Raw genomic sequence first — 21,660 nt, forward strand, 5'->3', positions numbered from 1 at the left:
GTGACAGAGCAAGACTCGGTCTCAAAAAAAAAAATAAATAAAAAGCAATAAAATATATATATCCCACATATTCACATATTCTTTATCTAATCATCCATTGGTAGACACAAAGGTTGATTACAGGACTTTGCTATTGTGAATGGTGCTGCAATAAACATACGAGTGCAAGTATCTTTTTTGATACAATGATTTATTTCCTTTGGGAAATACCTAACCAGCGGTATCTAACCAGCGGTAGGATTGCTGGATCAAAGGTAGTTCTGTTTTTAGTTCTTTGAGATATCTCCTTACAATTGTCCTTAAAGGTTATATTAATTTACATTCCTACTAACAGTGTATAAGCATTTCCTTTTCTCTGCATCCTCACCAGCATCTATTATTTTTGACTTCTCATAGTAGCCATTTGGATTGGTGTGAGATGGTATCTAATTGTGGTTTTGATTTGCATTTCTCTGATGATTAGTGATGACGATCATTTTTTCATATGCTTCTTGGCCATTTGTGGGTCTTCTTTCACAAAATGTCTGTTCGTGTCCTTTGCCTTCTTTTTAATGGATTTTTTTTTCTTGTTGTGTTGAGTTCCTCATAAATCCTGGATATTAGTTCTTTGTCAGATGCATAGTTGTGAATATTTTCTCCCATTCTATATGGTACCTGTTCACTCTGTTGATTATCTCTTTTGCTATGCAGAAGCTTTTTAGTTTACTTAAGTCCCATTTGTCTATTTTTTGACTTGCTGCATTTGATTTTGAGGTCTTAGTCGTGAATTTTTTCCCTAGTTCAATGTCCAAAAGAGTTTTTCTTATGGTTTCTTCTAGAGTTCATATAATTTCAGGTATTACATTTAAGTCTTTAATCTATCTTGAGTTAATTTTTGTATATGGTGAGAGTTATGGGTCCAGTTTCATTCTCCTTCATCTGGCTGTCAAATTTTCCTAGCACCATTTACTGAATAGGATGTCCTTTTCTCTGTGTTTATTTTTGTTAACTTTGTCAAAGATTAGTTGGCTGGAGGAATGTGGCTTTCTTTGTGAGTTTTCTGTTCTGTTCCACTGATCTATGCATATATTTCTATACCAGTGCCATGCTGTTTTGGTTACTATAGCCTTGTAGTATAATTTGAAGTTAGGTAATATGATGCCTCCAACTTTGTTCTTTTTGCTTAGGATTGCTTTAGCTATTTGGGCTCCCTTTTGGTTCTGTATGAATTTTAGGATTGCTTTTTCTAATTCTGTGAAAAATGAGGTTGATATTTTAACAGGAATTGCAGTGAATCTTTGGCTTTTCCCTCCAAAGACTGTTGACTGGGTTGCCAAATTTACTTTCAAGCCACAGGCAGCAAGAAAGTCAGCACAACAAGGCTTTCCCAGAAGTTCCGCCAAACCACATCTCCTTACACCCCACTGGCCACTTCTATGTGCAAACAAAGGTTGAGAAATAGTGCTAAGCACACTACCAGAGAAGTTTGTCTGTTTTGTTTTGCTTTTATTTTTTGTGTTTTGGTTTGGGGGTTTGTTTGTTTGTTTGTTTTCACTAAGAAAGAAAGGAGAATAAATACAGAGTAGGCAATCTGCCTTCTTTACTCCAGGGAAGCTCAGGCATTCCTGAATTCTGGCAGTGGTGAGAGATAAGGTACAGAGCCTCAACAGGGCATGATTACCATATGGATGTGACAGCAGCAACCTCAATGTTAACTCATAATCAAATCACATCCTTTGTTCTTTTTCTTAGAGCATGTGATGCCTTCTTCTTACCCTTTCTTCTCCTTTCTTCTCTTTTTTAAAATTGCCAATGTATTGTCTTACTCATACATGTCCTAGAAATGTGATGAGGTTTCAGGAAATTGGGGTACTGAAAAGTAGATGGGCAGCTCTAATCTATTTTAGTCCAATCTATTTCCTGTGGCAGGACCTTATGCTGGCAAGAGGATTGGCTTGAGTTCAGGCATAACCTGGATACTAATTGTAGAAGAGATAGTGAGCTTTAAGTATTATTTATCAGGTTTCTCTTCCATAAAATGTGCAACATATCTATTGATATGGATCAGTATATTTGTGAAAGTTCTTGAAAAAAATTAAAATATGATTTAAATGCTGTATATTACTTTTGATAATTTCAAATTGCATTTGCTTTTATTTTAATTTTGAAATGCAAAAGCACATGTGGCAAGCACTTGGTCCTCTACATCAAGAGGGAAAAAAACCTGTAGGTCAGAATTATTCTACAGTTGAATCACTCCCTATTGAATTTTTCTTTTGATAGATGCATCTGCCTTTCTTAATGTGGCAAGTGAGAATCATTTTTACTTTTCACAAAGTAGAAACAACTTAGAAAATTTAGAAAATTCCATTATAAGCCTCAAGATAAATGTGCTTATTATTTGAAGATATTTCTTAAGTCTTTCTGAGATTAACTTTTCATACTAAAATAATACCTGAGTCATTTTTCCCTTGCTTTATACTTTCCTTTGTATCTCAGGTAAGGAGCTCAAGATAAATCCTTGAGCAATAATAGTAATTTGTCTGTAATTGGCATATATTACAGAGCTGAGTCTGTCTCTGTCTGTCTCTCTCTCTGTCTCTGTCTCTCCATGTATCTGTCTCTCTGTCTCTCTCAGAGTTTTAAGGACAGGCTCTCCCTATGTTGCCCAGGGTGGTCTCGAGCTCCTGAGCTCAAGTGATCCTCCTGGCTCAGCCTCTAAAGTAGGTGAGACTACAGGCATGCACCGCCATGCCTGACTGCCACAGCTCTCTTGATTAAAACATTTTTTTAGGACATAGGATTCTTTTTGGTGGCATTAGAAGTAAATAAGATTTTCATGTGTGAGCTGCCTTACCTTGTTAGGGGGTTGAGAAGTGACTAACCTGAATATTATGTCAATAGCAAAAGCAAAAAGAGAGAAGATGCATGATAAGAAGCTAAATTCTGAGTTTATCTTGCCTTTACCACTCGAAGCAGTTAGGTTAGTGTTAGACACATTGACTAATTATATTTCCTATTTTAGTGCTGCTTTGTGAATTTTCTCTTTTATGCTGGTCACCCGTTGTAGCATTGGGCTCAGACCAAAGCTCTGCATTTGGCTCTGAGGGCATCAGTCTCTGAAGGGTGTGTCCCAGCAGAGGGCCAAATGCTTCTCAGGGCAGCTGGGGTTTTCAGATGGCAATAGGTCAAAATTAAAAATAGGGATATAAAATCTTCTTTTACCCTGGCTCATCCAGTTTGGCAGAGGCTAGTTTCAGAAGAGTCTAGAAGTGACATTTCCACTTTCATGGGTTGATATAAGGATTTGTCAAGTGAGGAATGCTGTTGGACTTGGACATGCCAGTGACTTAAATGTGAGGTTCATTGCAGCAGGATGGCTGAGTACTGGGTGCAGCAGCCCCTCAAAACCCTCTGTGTTGTTTGTGATCCTTCCACATGGCTCAAAAAGATTGTGACTGATCCATTGTCAAGATTTGGATCATACTTCCAAATATAAATTCTTAGATTCTATTTTCTTTTTCTAAATCTTCCTATCCATGGAAAAAAAATCATTCTGATTTGTCATTAGCATATTTTACATACTCAGGTTTATGTCCATGTCAAAATGTAATCTTACACTTCTTGTAAGTGACTGTGAACCAGGGCAACATCCCCCAAAACTCTTTCTTGGGGCAGAAGACCCTGATGGCTCCTGAGGCACAGCTGACTAACAGTTTATCAAGGGAATCTTGATTGTCTCTCTCTGGGTATCAGGGGTCAGCCAAGAAAAGGATGCCAGAATATGCTGAAAGCTCTAGTACTCTTGATTCAAAACCTGAGGATTCCTTTCTTCATGTAATTAATACATGGCAGTTATTGTGAGGCACTAGAGAGATACAAAGACAAATATAACACAATATACGCCCTTAAGAAATGTATATTTAGTAGGAGGGGACAGATAAACAAAAGAGTGCCACTAAATATCCCCAGGACTTTGATAAGAGTCAGTCAGGGTTGGGGGTAGGGGTTGAGGCTTGAGGGATGGGAAGAAATAAAAAACCTCCTGGAGGGTGTGACCCTTGAGCTGAATTTTCAGCTGACAGATGCTGGCTGCTGGGCATGTTGGGGAAAAGCATTCTTGTAGAGTAAGTCAAGACAGAGAAACATGAGACTATATTCTGTTTGGGGGACGTGCAGGATGACAGACCAGCATGAAGACAGGTTTTGTAAAAGAGGAAATCAAAAGGCCAAATGAGGAGAGATGGTAGTGTCTTAACTTCCATGAACATTAAAAATTTCAACTTGTAAGCAATAGATGGCAATTAAAGGTATTTTTTTAAATAAAAGAATGAATGGCTCTGAATATGCCCTAGTGATAACTGATTGTTGCTTCTTCCTCCTGTCCTCAATTTAAATAAAGCAAGTAATTATCGAGCATGTTGTAACATAATTTCCTGTAAAAGGGAAATTTATATTCCTTTTGGAAAACCAATAATACTCTAACTCTTTTTGATTAAAATGTTCATATTAAGCCGGGCGCAGCGGCTCACGCCTGTAATCCCAACACTTTGGGAGGCCGAGGCAGGTGGATCACGAGGTCAGGAGATGGAGACCATCCTGGCTAACACCGTGAAACCCCATCTCTACTAAAAATACAAAAAATTAGCCGGGCGTGGTGGCAGGCGCCTGTAGTCCCAGCTACTCGGGAGGCTGAGGCAGGAGAATGGCGTGAACCCGGGAGGTGGAGCTTGCAGTGAGCCGAGATCCAGCCACTGCACTCCAGCCTGGGTGAAGAGTGAGACTCTGTCTCAAAAAAATAAAATAAAATAAATAAAATGTCCATATTAAATTATGTTTTCCCTACTTAGGAATGCAGGATACATGAGGGCGCTATAATCATGTACCACTTGGTTTACCAGTATTTGCTTACTTAATCCTGATTTCTTAAGCAATCATAGAAAACCACTAGAAAGAGACATAAACTATTTGAAAATGCACTGTGCACATTTTTATCTTGTTCCTGGGCATGTGACCAAGTGATTTGTGTTGACAGAATGGTTATACGCCACTGCACATCGCTGCCAAAAAGAACCAGATGGACATAGCGACAACTCTGCTGGAATATGGTGCTGATGCCAACGCAGTTACCCGGCAAGGAATTGCTTCCGTCCATCTCGCAGCTCAGGAAGGGCACGTGGACATGGTGTCGCTGCTCCTCGGTAGAAATGCAAATGTGAACCTGAGCAATAAGGTAACCCACTTCTTTCTTGACAAAGCATGCAGCACACAAAACCCCACCCCTCAGAAAGGTCGCTAAGAATTCACAGAAGATCTGGGTCAAATAGGATGTGTAAAGTGTAATATTGCACCAAGTTGTTTACCAAAGTGTTACTTAACAGAGCAAAAATTTGGAAACAATCTGCTTAAACAATAAGAAAAATGGTCAATACGCCAGTTGCTCTGGCTCAGGCATTTAATCCTAGCACTTTGGGAAGACAAGGCGGGTAGACTGCTCGAGCCCAGAAGATCGAGGCTGCAGTGAGCTCTGATTGCTTCTTTATACTCCAGCCTGGGTGACAGAGTGAGACCGTCTCTTTAAAAAAAAAAAAAAAAAAAAAAGAGACAGAGAGAAAGATAATGGTAAATAAATAATTCAGATAATTAAGTCAGACAATGAGTGTATATGGAAGTGGCTCTATATACACATAGCCATAAAAATGAAGTCCAGGAAGTTTTTGTAGTAACATAAAGTTTTGTTATAATGTTAATTCAAAGAGCACCATTGTTACTTCACCATAACATAGCAAATAAGAAGCTGCAAATTGTAGCCCTTTGCTTTATTCCACAAACATGTTTGGGGTCCTGCTCCTTGCTCATCCGTTTTTAAGTTCTAGGTTACAAAGAGAAATGGGAAACATTGCTGCCTTCGTGAGTTCATTTTAATAACAAATTTAGAGTAGCTATTTTATGGAGTAGATAGGAGAAGTTGTTGGCAATTTTGAAGGAACTTGTGAAGACTGTTCCCTAAACTCTTCAAACACCCATGCTGTCATCTTTGATACGCTCATTATTCATGAAGAAAAGACTAGAGTTTTGTCAAGCAAAGTGAAAGTTCAGCCCACAATTAACCAGAAACTTGTTAATGAAGTTACTACCTCTCCCTGTATGTATCAAAGAATTTAGGTTTGCTGAATTGCTCATTAAGATTGGCCCAAAACACAAGACAGGTGTTTCTAAATCTTCAGATAATAGGAAACCACACAAAAGGGCCCTCAGATTCTGATAACCTCCCCTCTCTGGCATTTAGCTTCTCTTCTGCCTGCTGGGTGTGGGCATAGCTGTGATATTTCTCAGGCCTAGCTCAGATATTGGAGTAGGGTTTCAAAATAGCAATAGTCTTATGTTGACAAATAACAAGTAATTTAAATACTTTTAACATGTGTGCCTGTGTTTTGAAATCACAGAGAGTTTGAATCCTAAGTTGGATTCGTCCTGTGTCATTTAGGCAAGTTATATTACCTCTCTGAGCCTCAGTTTTGTCCTTTAGTACATGGAGATAGCAATACTGACTTCTTGAGTTGCTTTGAGGATACACTGAGAAAACATTCAACACTTTTAAGTAAGAAAAAATCGTTTTTTTAATTTTGGAATTTTTACAGTTTTGGAAAAAGGTTACTCCATAACAATCTGAATTCTCAAGGTTATTATTTAACAAATTCTGTAGACCAAAAGACATATACAGAAGACCAGGGATATCTTTTTTTAGTTTTAGTATTGTGAAAATCTTTTTTGGTCATTACAGAGCAAACACATTTTTTTAATTTTATTTTTTTCTTGTTAAACATTCCTTTTAGGAGTGCATGTCTCAGCATTAATGGGAATCAAAAAGCAATTTCATAATAGTCATTATAGTTAAGATTTGTTTGATCTTTTGAATTTTCTATAGTTTTATATACCAATTTAGAGACCAGAATTGTAATGGCTTGCCTCAAAACTCAACTTGTCTTTATGACAAAGAGGACCTTGTGTTTCCCAAATTGAAGCACATGCTGGTATCAGAGTGTATTTTCTCTTGTGAGCCCATAATATTGTATTTCATCATTTCTTCCAGAAACAATGTAATACTTTCACAATTGGTTTAAATTGAATATTTCCAGTAGGTTTGATACCAAACTGCAGTGTGACTGACTTTGTTTCTTCAAAATCCTGCAGCCAACTGGTACAAAATATGCCCAGCCTTGAATTCATCTTAGCCTCATAGAGTGATTTTAGGCTAAAAATATTTAGGGCAAAAATTTTCTCAGTGCTTGTTTTAGTAGAGTGGAAATTAACAAAAGGAATTCTGAAGACTCAAAGACATATAGCAAACCAGGGAAACCTGGAAATTTCTGGCCACTTTCCTGAGTAAATGATACACAAGCAGAGATATTCCTAAAGGAATTCTAAAAGATCAGCTGGCTTTCCATTAGCATGTTGAACTTAAGGAACTTCCGAGAACTTCTAATACTTTTAACTTCTAACTTCTCATTAGAAACTATCTAATATGAAGGCATTTGTAAATCCTTACATCCTTTCTCCGTTGTCGTTTTCAGTATAAAGCACTAAATATGCCCTGATATGAAAACAGAAAAGCAGCAAAACTTTTTATTATTCAATAAGGAACTGTCTCTCAGTTTTTGTCAGTTTTTCCTGAGCTGCCAGTGTTTTAAGCATCAATTACTCACTGTTCCCTCCTCCCTTCTCCTGCCTACCTTTCCCTCTTCTCACATAACACTACATTTTATTTCCTTGCTAAAAATAACTATTAAAAAAGATTTAGCTTTCATAATTTATGTTGAACTAAACACTTTATTGTTTTTACTTTCTTTTTTCTTACTAGTAACCAGCACTTTCCCAGTACTTTTAAGGAAAAATGATCATGAACCCCAAGTTATTGTTGAGGTGCTAGTGTTTGATTTGATTCAATTTTGCTTTTAATGTTCCTATTTTCCCATATAGGTCCCCAATGCTTATATCTTTTATACAACTGAAAGAATATTAAACAGAGCTGTTGCTATTTTAATTTGATGTTTTCTCTGTTTCAAATAAATACTTTTTTTTTTTTTTTTTTGAGACAGAATTTCATTCTTGTTGCCCAGGCTGGAGTGCAATGATGCAATCTTGGCTCACTGCAACCTCCGCCTCCAGGGTGCAAGCAATTCTTCTGCCTCAGCCTCCCGAGTAGCTGGGATTACAGGCATGCACCACCACTCCCGGCTAATTTTGTATTTTTAGTAGAGACAGGGTTTCTCCATGTTGGTCAGGGTGGTCTCAAACTCCCAACCTCAGGGGATCCGTCCGCCTTGGCCTCCCAAAGTGCTGGGATTACAGACGTGAGCCACTGTGCCCGGCCCTAAGTGCTATTTTTAAAATGAGCAATGATCAAAATGCCATAAAAGATTAACAGGTAACTTCTGAACTCAAACAGGGCTGTGGTTACTTTCATATTGTTTTTAAAATATTTTAAATTATAACCAAGAATATAAAAATAAAATGTTATTTATATAATTTATACTGTTCTACCTAAGAAAAATGTTTGATTTTTTTTCTCTGATTTAATCTATGAATGAGTGGATTAAATGCTAGATGCTAGACACTGGTTATATAAAAATCAAAGATACAATACTTGCCTCAACAAGCTCACAGTGGTTTGAGGAAGACAAGCAAGAAAGCAGAGTTTAAATGCAGGATTATGATATTTGTAATAGAAGTAAGCACATAGTAGGTTTGCACATAAATGTAATAACTTGGCCCTTTATTGAAACGAGAAGAGAGAAAGGCCAGGGAAGCCTGAAGTGACTCCATCAGTGAGTGGGTAAGCCAGGTGAGCAGCAGGCACCTAGACATGGGAGCATGAGGGGACAACATGTGCCCACAACACATTTCTCAGTCTTTGCTGAGAGCTACTCAGTAAAGTACCCTCAGTGTCAAACGTTTCAAACTTAGAATAGGTGACCATGACACTCACAAAGTGTTGTGGCTGACAATATTATTTCCTCTGAAGTAGAACACGGAACATGGTTCTGTGATGAGGTCAGTGTTTGGGTGGTGCCAGTTTTGGCTCTGGCTTATTTTTCTTGAATTTCAAGTGAATGCATCAGTCCTCCTTTTCACATTTCCCCCTTTATTCAGTTCAAGTGAGCTTCCTCCAAAATTCTATAAACATTATTAAAAAGTCCCAGCTTGACTCTCTCTGCGTTCCATAATTGCTCTGATGGAATAGCAACCCCTGAATAAATAATGTTTCACATCTAGAAGACTCTGTGCTCTTCCTGAAACTGCCTTTGATTACCTCCTTTCCTCTGACAAATAGGACAGGCTGATATTTTCATTGCACAGATGCTAGAGGTAGAGAAAAGACTTCCAGGATTAAGATATTAACTTCTGTGCTCATAATGGATGAAAGCAAAAAATCTGAAAGCACTAACACCAACTCACTTTCTCTTAAATATTATAAAAAATGCTTTACAATTTAAAGAGGTTTTTTAAAACCGGAGTATAATCTTAGTAATTTTTTTCTTGGTCATGAGAGCAACCATGTGTTCTGCAAATTCTCTAATAGGGTTAGTTTCAAATACTGTATCAGTCTTGTTAAATCCATACATCATCTAAATGACCTGGAAATTGTCATGATCTTGCATTCACATTACATTTCACAGGCGATCTTTCCTACCCAGAGTGACATACAGAAAATATTCATTAGACCTTGGGAGTTAATATGGAGAAAATATTATCAGCATATGTCAGTGTTCACTTTGTAAACAGATATCATTTAAATAATTTTTGGTAAAGCTAGTGGCATTGGCGATATGTTAAAACTCTTGCAAAATTTTGTAAAAAAAAAAAAGAGTCTAATTTTTGGAGATGAACACTGAAATGTATGGGGGTAAATGTTGTAGTGTCTAGATTTGTGTTAATGTTGCCACAAATGAATGAAAAGGAAAAGAGGGATAGGTGAAACAAACATAGGAAAACTTTGATAATTGCTAAGTCTGTGATGAGTATACAAGGCTCACTCCATTTCTTACTCGAAAGTGTAAGAATGCCTACAATTTTTCATGCAGCCTACAGATAGTCATGTTGCCACAGTGCTAAGACAGTATAACATATAATTTTTTTTTTTTGAGACAGGTTTCATTCACCCCTGTCACCAAGGCTGGAGTGCAATGGCGCTATCTCAACTCACTGCACCCTCCACCTACCGAGCTCAAACAATTCTCCTGCCTTAGCCTCCCAAGTAGCTGGGACTACAGGTGCATGCCACTGCACCTGGCTAATTTTTGTAGAGATGGGGCCTCGCCATGTTGGCCAGGCTGGTCTCAAACTCATGGGCTCATGTGATCCACCTGCCTCGGCCTCCCAAGCATATAAATTTATTCCATAGGTTTTTTCAAACATAGAAATTCTCGGCTTACCATCTTAGAATTCACAAATGGTTTCTCAAACATGGCTATGTGTGTGACATTCCTTCCTGTATGATGACTGTGCCCTTTGAATCTTTTGCAGAGCGGCCTGACCCCACTCCATTTGGCTGCTCAAGAAGATCGAGTGAATGTGGCAGAAGTCCTCGTAAACCAAGGGGCTCATGTGGATGCCCAGACAAAGGTATACGGCCCTCCCTTGCCACACGGAAAAGAATGTGTCCATTTGGTGACTGCAGTAAGGAAGAAACTATAATTGTATCAGGAGAACAAACCCTTTAATCATCTCTTTTCTACATAGTATTTTAAATATTTATTTATGCAAGGGACATTAAAGTCTCCGGTTGCCATATTCCAGGGACTTTTGTCTTTAACGGCCTGGGTACTTGATTCTAGCTGCACAGTAATTTCCCCCTATATTAACACTGTTGAGCCTCCTTACAACAAATGTGTCCTTCAGGGGCAGAGTGTGAAAGCTTGTACCTTTCTTAGTTTTTGTGATGGATGTTTTAAATGCAGACAAATAGACAAATAGAAAAACTTGTAATTTGTGACCTCTACGTTTGTTCACCATGATTTATGAAACAGGATAAATTAAGGCTTATTTAAATATTACTCACTTGCTAAATTCCTAATGGTCTGTGCGGTCATGCTTGTGTTCTCCCTGTCTCAGACGAAAAAGCTCTCATTTCAAAAAGAAAAAAAAAATTGCTAATTAATCTTATATAATGCCACAATTCAAACACACACACAAAATAGGACTACTCATGTCATCATCAAAGATATAGCTTCACATTAATCACATTTCTCTGAAAATGTTCTTTATATGCTTACTTTTGTTATTTCTTCGTAGCAGATTTGTGTCATCTACTCTAACATATGTTTTTGGGTTTTTTTTGGTTTTTTTTTTTTTTTTTTTTTTTTTTTTTTTTTGAGACGGAGTCTCACTCGGTTACCAGGCTGGAGTGCAGTGGCTTGATCTCAGCTCACTGCAACCTCCACCTCCCACGTTCAAGCAATTCTCCTGCCTCAGCCTCCTGAGTAGCTGGGACTACAGCCATGTGCCACCATGCCCAACTAAGTTTTGTATTTTTAGTAGAGACGGGGTTTCACCATGTTAGCCAGGATGGTCTTGATATCTTCACCTTGTGATCCGCACACCTCGGCCTCCCAAAGTGCTGGGATTACAGGCATGAGCCACCGTGCCCGGCCACGTAGTCATTTTTGTACTCCGTATAATATCTTGCGGCATGTAACCTTTCCTGCCCTTTACGAACGGAGCAGAGCGTCTCACTTCAGAAAGCATCTCTCTGTCCTTTACAAGTTATTTTCCTTTCCTTTCTCTTCTCTGCAAAGGTCACAGCCACCAAAAGCAAGTGAAGCCATGATTGTCCCATAACTAGAGCACAGCAGAAGTGCAGATAGCTGGGTTGCTTGCATTTGCTGCTTAATTTTGTGAATAAGGAGTTTGTTGTATCCCAGGAATGTTCACATTCTCGCTGGTAAAGAAGACATCCCCAAGCAGCCCACAGGTGGGATGTACACCATTCAACTCATTGGCTTACATGCAAAAATAATTACTAATAATAAAAATATCAAGACCTCTTCTCCCTGATGAGGAAAAGACTAGAAAATCCTGGTAACAGCCTTTGCAGTCCTCTCCCTCCAGTTTGCTGACTCTTTATACCCCACCCCCCTTTTGCATTTGAAGTTCACCAAATGAGTTTAAGCTAAATTGTGCCACAGGGTATAATAATCAGTGTTGTTTGATAGAGATGAAGCCACTGCTTTTGCTTTTCCGAAGGATAATGTCCAGAAGCATTTTATTTAGACCACCCCTGAAAGGCACTGATTCTTAGAGGACACTAATTAGGGATCAGGAGTTACACTGGATTTCTTTAAATGTGTGTAAAAGCATAAAAAGCTTTGAGAACTTATGTGATACTTACTCATTTCACATTTATTTATAGATTTCCTACTGGTCACCAAATTCTTACCTGGGAGATATATTCCTTGCCCTCATAGAATTCATAGTTTAGAGAGCAAAACACATAGTATTATAATAACAAAGTCATCATCATAATAAAATAAAACAATGTGTTACCCATTTTCTCTATCCCGGGTACTATTCTCTATGCCGGGTGCTTTTCATTTATTATTCTGTTTAATTCTTACAACTACCCTATGAGGCTGGTAAAATTAGCATCCTCGTCTTACAGATGAGGAAACTGAGGCACAGAAAAAGTAATTACTTGCATAAGGTCCCAAAGCTAATTATTACAAAGCCTGATTTTAACCATAGGTCTATATCTAGAAATATATATATAATTTTAGAGTATTAGGTAATAACTAAGATTTTTGACAAAGGTGGGTAGGATAGAGGAAGCTATAGCTTGTTCAATATCATGGGAACATGTGAAGAAAAACGGGGATTACGTCTTAAGATATTGCTAGAAAATTAAGATCTCAGAGGGCCTTAATGTACCAGGCTAAGCTGTCCAGCTTTTTATCCTGTTTGCACTGAGAAGCCACTGAAGTTTTTAAACACAAACGTGATAAGATCAGCAATCTGGTTTACAAAGATCCTGGGAAACAATGCAAAGAATAAGTTGATTTTAAACCTTGCAGCAGGGGCAGTTAGGCTATTGTGAAATCCAAATGAAGAATAAAGAAGGCCTGAACTAAGTGGCAGATGAGACACTGAGAACAGGAGAGAAATTAGAGAAATAATTAAAAGACATACAAACAGCTAAGATTTGAAGACTTTTGGGAGGCCGCGGCGGGCAGATCACAAGGTCAGGAGATCGAGACCATCCTGGCTAACACGGTGAAACCCCGTCTCTACTAAAACAATACAAAGAAATTAGCTGGGCATGGTGGCAGGTGCCTGTAGTCCCAGCTACTCGGGAGGCTGAGGCAGGAGAATGGTGTGAACCCAGGAAGCAGAGCTCGCAGTGAGCCGAGGTCGCACCACTGCACTCCAGCCTGGGCGACAGAGCGAGACTCCATCTCAAAAAAAAAAAAAAAAAAAAAAAAAAGATTTGAAGACTACGTGTGTATGGGGACTAAGGAGAAGCAGGAAATTCAGGATGAAACTAAGGATCTGACCTGTGCAGCTGGGTGATCACAAGTACCATTCAATGAGACAGGGAATAAAGGAGACAAAGCCAGCTGGGGAAAGAGGACTATGAGTTTCCTATTGGGTGTGTTGAATTGTAGATTACCGGGGGCCAATCAAGTAGGAAAACCCAAGAAATGACTCACATATTGATCTGGACACAGAAAGGATGGCTGGACTAAAGATGCAGATTTCGGAATCATCACAGTCAAGGTATTAGCTGACACTGTGAAAGTAGATGTGATCCTCAAGGAAAAGTGTGGCGCAAACCAAAGACAAAACCCTCGGGATCCACTCCATTTTACAGTGGATGGAGGAGGCAAAGGAGGGCTGTCCAAAGGTAGAGGAGAAATCAGGAAAGAATATGATAGGGCTGTCAAATTATGAAAACTGTCAAGGTGTTTCAGATAAGAGAAGCTCAAAGTCCATGCATGCCATGCATGGCTGGGCACTTGGGATATTAAAAAGCAGTTTTACTAGAGTAGTGGAGATGGTGAAATGTAGGGAGGATGAGCTGGAACAGTGAATGAAGATTTTTTTTTTTCAAGAAGTTGTTTTCAAAGGATAGAAACCTAGAGAAAAGGAGAAATATTTGAAAGGAGTGCTTTTTGTTTCTAAGATGGAAACATAAAAATATGTCTATAAGCTGAGATGAGCATGCCAGAGGAAAGAAAACTGGTTAGCAAAATTATTTGTTTTTTTTTGTTTGGTTTTTTTTTTTTTTTTTTTCAGATGAAGTTTCACTCTTGTCACCCAGGCTGGAGTGCAGTTGTGTGATCTTGGCTCACTGCAACCTCCACCTCCCGGATTCAGGTGATTCTCCTGCCTCAGCTTCCCAAGTAGCTGGGATTACAGGCACCGCCATGCCTGGCTAATTTTTTGTATTTTTAGTAGAGACGGGGTTTTGCCATATTGGGCAGGCTGATCTCGAGCTCCTGACCTCGGGTGATCCGCTGGCCTCGGCCTCCAAAAGTGCTGGGATTACAGACATGAGCTACTGTGCCTGGCCTGGTTAGCAAAATTATAAGGGGTATCAGAAGCGGAATAGGCTGAGCCAGAGTTAGAAATGACAATTTCTTTTTCTTTCTGTTTTTTCTTTTTTTTCTTTCTTTTTGGAGACAGAGTCTCTCATTCTGTTGCCCAGGCTGGAGTACATGGGCATGATCATGGCTCACTGCAGCATCAACTTCCCAGGGTCAAGTGATCCTGCCACCTCAGCCTCCTGAGTAGCTGGGACTACAGACACATGCCACCACACCCGGCTAATTTTTTTTTTTTTTTTTTTTTTTTGTATTTTTAGCAGAGACAGGGCTTTTTCCATGTTGACCAGGCTGGTCTTGACCTCCTGGCCTCAAGTGATCTGCCCGCCTCAGCCTCCCAAAGTGCTGGGATTACAGGCGTGAGCCACCACACCCGGCCTGATCTTTTCCTGTTTTCAGTCATTAATTTACCAAAGATTTAAAATATTTATTGAGCACTGATGATATGCCAGGCACTGTTTTCAGCACGAGGTGATAATAGCTAACCCTATGTGTCAGACACTGTTGAAATAATTAACAGTTAATCCTCATGACAACACAATGACTTTGGTACTGCTACTAAAGTCCATTTTATAATGCATAAGCCAATGTACAGAGAGGTTCAATAACTTATCCAAATTCACACAGATAGTAAGTAGCAGAGCTGGGTCCCAAACCCAGACAGTCTGCCTCTGAGGCCCAGGCTCCTGGCTGCTGAGCCCCTCCTTCCCCCGCTCTCATCAGTCAGAAGTGCAGTCTTATCAGTGAATGGATGTAAACATCTACTTCTTGGTAATCAAGAGAGGAAAAAAGGAAGGAATGTTGTTAAAGACTCGGATGTATTTTGCAGGGTTTTGCTGAGCTCTATCCAGTGTTGCCCAAAGGAAGGAAGGAAAAACCTAATCAGCTTGTAATGATGTTATCAGTGAGGCAGCTATGACAAAGAGGCAGAGGCTGCTCTGTTCCCTGGGCTATGGCTCTTTATTTGTTTGCTTGTTTGTTTAGCTACTCAAGAAAAAAATAGGGAGTCTTTGAAAAATTTGTTACTGCTGATTGGAAAGAATTGCTCACGTCCCACCTCTCTGAGCGTATTTATGCGAGGTGCTATTTTGTATGGGAATGCTGTTAACCCCGATGAATGGAGGAGCCCACATCTGATTTCTCTGAATGCAAGTTCAATCTTCTTGGCCATGCCCATGTATTTTTGAAAAAACACTTTAGTGTTTGTGGAACAGCAGGAAGACCAGTGTCCTGGAGCACAGTGACCAAGGGAGAGAATAGTGGGAAGATTAAAAGCTGTATGGATGGGGAATGAGGAGGATAGGGGAGACTAGAATTAGAGAGCTCCTAACACTGTATTATAATGACTTAGGGTTTTAATAAGAATGAGATGGGAAGCTACGAGGATGAATAGAAACTGTGCATTAAAATATTTAGGCCAGGCATAGTGGTTCACACTTGTAATCCCAGCACTTTGGGAGGCCAAGGCAGGAAGATCACTTGAGCCCAGGAGTTTGAGACCAGCCTAGGCAACATAGTGAGACCTCATCCCTACAAAAAATAGAAAAATTAGCCAGGCGTGGTGGTGCATGCCTGTAGTCACAGCTACTTGAGATAGATTGAGCCCAGGAGGGGAGGCTGCAGTGAGCCATGATCCCATCACTGCACTCCAGCCTGGTGACAGAGGAAGACCCTGTCTCAAATAAATAAATAAACAACCATGTCTCAACTATACATACCTAATCAACACATCCATCTCAACAACTATTAGAAATGGTTGTATTATAACTTAAGCAAATTGACTAAAATCTCAAAGAATTTTTTAATATTTAGATTTTTAAAAAACATTGGGTCCACATGGTTTTGACTTGTAAGGGAAGTTCTTTGAACTTGGAAATAATGTTACTTCAATCAATTAAACCAACTGTACTGAGCACTGATTGGACACATTATTTTCAAGCTTCCCTTATTAAGCAGTATTCTGATCATGGGTGCAGTGTCTGAGTTCCTCTGTACTGAAAAGGAGAACCCTGCAAAGCAGGCAAATGGATTCTGGTCACCAAAAAGGAATATCCTCCATCGTGTATTAAGTAGCATTAGAGGTTGTAAGTCAGTTTCCTATATGTGGTTATGGTGAGCTTTCCAGGGACAGTCTGGTCAGTGTGGGTGCACTGACAGTTTGTTTAGTGAGACAAAGTCTACCAAGAGTCACCTCTCTAGGGCAGCACATCCCTGGTAAGGTATCTTCACCTTCTGCAGTCAACTGCGGTTTGGGCATCTCTTCTTCAAATTCAAATGTATTCATTTGTTGGGGTCACCATAAAGACACTAGTGCCATCATATAAGATACAGACCCTTGAAAATATGGATCACCCACCCCCATTCCTGTTTAGAAATATTGTGATAAAAGGTCAATGTTCTCCCTTTCAGAGATCTGGTACTGCCTGTGTCATTATGAACAGGGGCTCTGAAATTGCAGGGTAGTATGTTATAATGAACACAGCCATCTAGAGAAGGATCTGGAATATCCTTATTTTAAAGAAAATAATTATCTAGTTTGTATACACATACATACACACGCATATACACACACAGAGAACTTATAGCCCCTCAGGGGTCAGTGGATACTAATTTGAGAAACAAACCATTTCTTGTCTAAATCAGTGAATCAGTGGTTTTCAAACGCTGGGATCTAGGTAGGAAGGCAAAAGACTAACTTGATATACCTTGTTCAAGTTCATACTTCTCAGACCACCTGAGCTCTCACCAGCCTCCCTCTTCCTTTTAGTGTTTCTGTGCTTCTTCCTATCTCTATCAGGCATTCTGATAATCACCTCCTGCCATGTGTTATTATTTAGCCACTTCATTTTTGCCTAGATTTAAAGCTTTCAGAAAGTATTCAATAAACAAGTCAAGTATCCATAAAGTGCTCTTCTGACCCCAAATAAGAAGCCACTGAATCAGTCTATCTGTGCTGACAATTGTTCCATCTTTCCTTTGTATCTTGAAAAGTTCTAAGAACAAGATGACCTGATAAAAAATAGAGCACTTTGGGGCGCTAACAATTTTATGGGCAGTGGTATTTTAATTTATACCTAAGTCTTATGCTGAGAATTATCAAGGGCAATTTTTTTAATATAGAGAAGAAAAAAACCTACTTTTTCCAGCTCAAAAAGAAAGGTTGAATAATGATTTTGCTTCTGTTTAGGATAGCTGTTAGTAAAAGTGTAATTATGATGCTTCTTTTAAAAAAAAAAATTACAGATGGGATACACACCACTGCATGTGGGCTGCCACTATGGAAATATCAAGATTGTTAATTTCCTGCTCCAGCATTCTGCAAAAGTTAATGCCAAAACAAAGGTAAGCTCTTTCCTTTCTTGTTTCTGCCAGAATCATTTATTTTTGCTTCAAAGGAATTAAGAATCATCTCTTCCATCTTCCTTCTACAGAATGGGTATACGCCATTACATCAAGCAGCACAGCAGGGGCATACGCATATAATAAATGTCTTACTTCAGAACAATGCCTCCCCCAATGAACTCACTGTGGTAAGCGCTCAGGGCCAGCTCAGGAGAAGAGGGAGGAGACAGATGGGCCTGGACTCTGGTGTCTTCTTACATTTTTCATTGTACTTTCATGAAGAGGCATAAACAGAGCATTCAGTAGAATGAGGAAAGAAGGACAATAACCATATTGTTCTGAGCTGTTCAGAGAGAGAGAGATGATTAGTGTTTTATATGTGAAAACTACCTACTGCATTGTCACCTAGTAGGAAGTACACATGTAAGAAAAAAAAATTGTGTTGGTTTCATTGATTGCTTACTTAGAAGGTTAAAAAGCCTCTTGGATTGCATGTGTAGCTGCCCAGGCTTTGCTGTATGAGTACAAACAGGTTAGGTGGGTTTTGTGCAAGGTATGTCTCTAATGAAACACTTTTTTGTGTATGACAGTGGGATGGGTCTGATGAGACACCTTACATTTTGTATCAGCAAAAAAAATGTGGAATAAGGCTTGCTAATTCGTCACTCACATTTTCCTTTTGCCAGAATGGGAATACTGCCCTTGGCATTGCCCGGCGCCTCGGCTACATCTCAGTAGTGGACACCCTGAAGATAGTGACCGAAGAGACCATGACCACAACTGTAAGTAAGGAATGCAGAGCCTTGTTACCTTAGGAGCCAGCTTTCAGCCAGTTTTCTTGGGTTTTTCTGAGATGAATATTTTTTCCCATTCATAAACTAAGCACCATGTTTTAAAATACAGTCACCTCATTGTTGGTAGTCAGGATAGCAAAACTCTTATTACTAATATGAATAAAAGTTTAAAACACTAAGAATACCTATTTAAAAGATGCATCTGTAGCTATAGAGTTTTTACTTCCTTATACAGCTAAATGTATTTATTTGTTTGCTTTGATATAACAAGTTTTTAATGAAATGATGGTGAAGGCAGAAATTTTTTAACATCCTTCCTTGGCAGCGTAAAGAAAATTGAAAACTCTAAGTTGGTTCCTTAAAAATGTTTTAATGCACAAATGGTACATGGATACATAATCATTCCTGAAAAAAATGTTTACATTGTTTTAAAAAGTTCCAGATGGGATCAGAACTGGTTTTGCCTGCTACTGTCACGCATCTTCTGTCCTATTGGAGTTTTCATAAGAAACACAATAGGCTGTTTTGTTAAAATTTAAAGTGGATCTTTACCAGGAGGCCCTATTGCATCAACTACATTTTTACAAGCTGCAGCCTCTAGGATAAGTCATTTCTTTCCAACCCCGTCTGGTACCTTTGAACAGCATTAACATTTGGTAACTTTGGAATTAAGAGCAAATATTACATGATATCAGAGGCTTATTTGAGTTATTCCTGACTCCATGACTCAACACATAGACCTGAGGTTGACTCTTAACAAAGTAAATATAGGACTCTGGAACATTTTGAATTATCAGCTCTGTCCCCTTTTCTCTTCGACCACCTTCCAACATGAAGGAGAAAATGGTTAGCATCGGCAAATTAGTTTGTATACCCAGTGCTTTTTGTGAAAAACATGGGTTGAAGGTCTCTATAGCTACCTGCAGTTTGAGTTATCTGGCAGTGTTACTCAATGTATAATTCTTAGTCTTTAGAAACTAAAAAACAAGCCCGCTGATTACGGGAGAAAAATTTTGTAATTTGCAAAAGAGAAAACAGTTGTTTGAATGCAATAGAACAATGATTGTCAACCAGCACCCATTCCGAACTTCAAGTTATACTTTGTCTAAGAGAGAAATTTCCACATGTTGCTTTCATACACCTCTTGAGGATTTTATTATATTAAAATCTATCATTAAGTTCTCAAAAAAAGTGTTCAAACCAATAATGTTTATTACCTTTAATTTTATATCCCATGTAGCTCTATCTAGGATAGGAAAGGAGAAGAGAACAAACTATTTAACGATAGCCAAGTGTCACAATGCTATAAAGATTTGAAGTCATTGCAGTAAACATATAATATTAATACTTCTATTTCAATGTTAAAAGACTTGAGACATGTAAAAGTTCAAAATACAAATCTTATTTGGTTGAATGTAAATGACTTTCTCACCCATTACAAAATTTCAAAACTTTTCTTCAAAATCAAAAAAAAAAGCTTTAAGAGAAAGTAAAGAACAAAATTAAGTTACAGCTTCAAAAAATCAACTGAAAGACAGAGAAGGGTCTCAGAGCTCCATCAGGTTCCCATCAGAAGACAGAATGTGTACAGGAATAGTGCCTTTTCACTCCCAACATCATCAGCTGTCCTTGTTGATGACTTTCTGCAAAAGAGAGAAGACACTATGCATGCTAATTGGAAAGGTCCAGTTTGCCTAGTGAAGAAAATGAGGCTTCCACCAAAAGAAGTGTTCACGTTGATTAAAAAAGAGTCCAGAGAAGTCTCTAAAACTTCGCCCAGCATTGTGGTATTTGGTACATTATCTCAAGCTGAGACACCACCTTGTCAGCCTTGCTTTAGCGGTTACATGTAAACTAGCTTAGACAGGACTGATGTAATTCAGGGTGGAGTCTATGACTTTAAGCTAATAACTATAGCTCAGCCTCCACCACAGGCATGATATTTGTATAGCTAGTACTGGGACTCCAGCAGCCATTGACTCTATAAACAGACTTCAGTTTTTCAAAACAAAAAGAGAATGTCTTTTCCATATGAGTAAAATACGTGATGTGGCAATGCTGAGAAAGACGGTTTAGTTAATTAGATTACAATCAAAACAGCATACCAAACTGAATGGATAGAAGCTGATATTCAAAAGATGTGAACTGTATCTATCAAAACTGCATTGTTTAAAATACCCAATTACTTCATATGTAAGGAGCAGAACACCTCTAGCACCCAGATATTGGTTGCTAATACTATTTTCTACTAAAAGCAAACAGTGCTCCTTGGAGAAATGGCTGAATCTAAGGATAGCACAGTAAATATATAAGATGAGCCTGGAACATCTTAGAGTGTCAAAAAGTAAGGAAATGCTCCTCCCTCCCCCAACAAAAGTAAATAAACTAATACAGAGGCACAATGGCGGGGGGTATGTCGAAGGGACATATGAATTAACTAAAAGAGTTCCCAATGGCCATAGCTGGAACAATTTGAGCAAAAATAAATAAATATAATAGTATTGAAGTATAGTGCAAACTGTAAAATAACTATCCATGAATTCATACTATTATACATAAGTAATTCAATAAATGGAAAAGAAGACACAAATTTCTCAGGCAAAAGAATTCCAAATAATGTATGAAAATACTTCACTCTCGAAGTGGAACATAATTCCCCACTGCTTACATGTGGGCTGAACATAGTGATTTCTTTGCAAAGAAAACAGTATGGAAGCAGGGGGAAATAGAGTAACTTTACAATGGAGAAACCTGACAAATACTGCTTCAGCCATATGATCAAGATCAACATCAACAATGATAAGTCATGTTGATGGTGTTGTACCCTTGATACAATGTGATGAAATGGCACTTTTCCTCTGTGATCTTCCTCCCTAAAACATACAGCCCCAGTCTATTAAAAAAAAAAAAAAAAAAAAAAAACATGAGACAAGCCCCAGTTGATG

General features: G+C 38.6%; 1 protein-coding gene across 25 annotated transcripts in view; it reads left to right on the plus strand.

Annotated features, from left to right (window-relative positions):
* Positions 1 to 21,660, plus strand: part of ANK3 (ankyrin 3) — a 704,894-nt gene that overhangs the window by 542,034 nt on the left and 141,200 nt on the right. For all 25 annotated transcript variants that reach the window (XM_055354157.2, XM_055354158.2, XM_055354146.2 and 22 more), the window contains 5 exons: positions 5,015 to 5,212; positions 10,507 to 10,605; positions 17,823 to 17,921; positions 18,011 to 18,109; positions 18,608 to 18,703. In XM_055354157.2, the coding sequence (XP_055210132.2) occupies positions 5,015 to 5,212; positions 10,507 to 10,605; positions 17,823 to 17,921; positions 18,011 to 18,109; positions 18,608 to 18,703 (591 nt within the window). The remainder of the gene's footprint in view (positions 1 to 5,014; positions 5,213 to 10,506; positions 10,606 to 17,822; positions 17,922 to 18,010; positions 18,110 to 18,607; positions 18,704 to 21,660) is intronic.

This window comes from Gorilla gorilla, chromosome 8 (assembly GCF_029281585.2).
Source record: "Gorilla gorilla gorilla isolate KB3781 chromosome 8, NHGRI_mGorGor1-v2.1_pri, whole genome shotgun sequence".
NCBI lineage: Eukaryota > Metazoa > Chordata > Mammalia > Primates > Hominidae > Gorilla > Gorilla gorilla.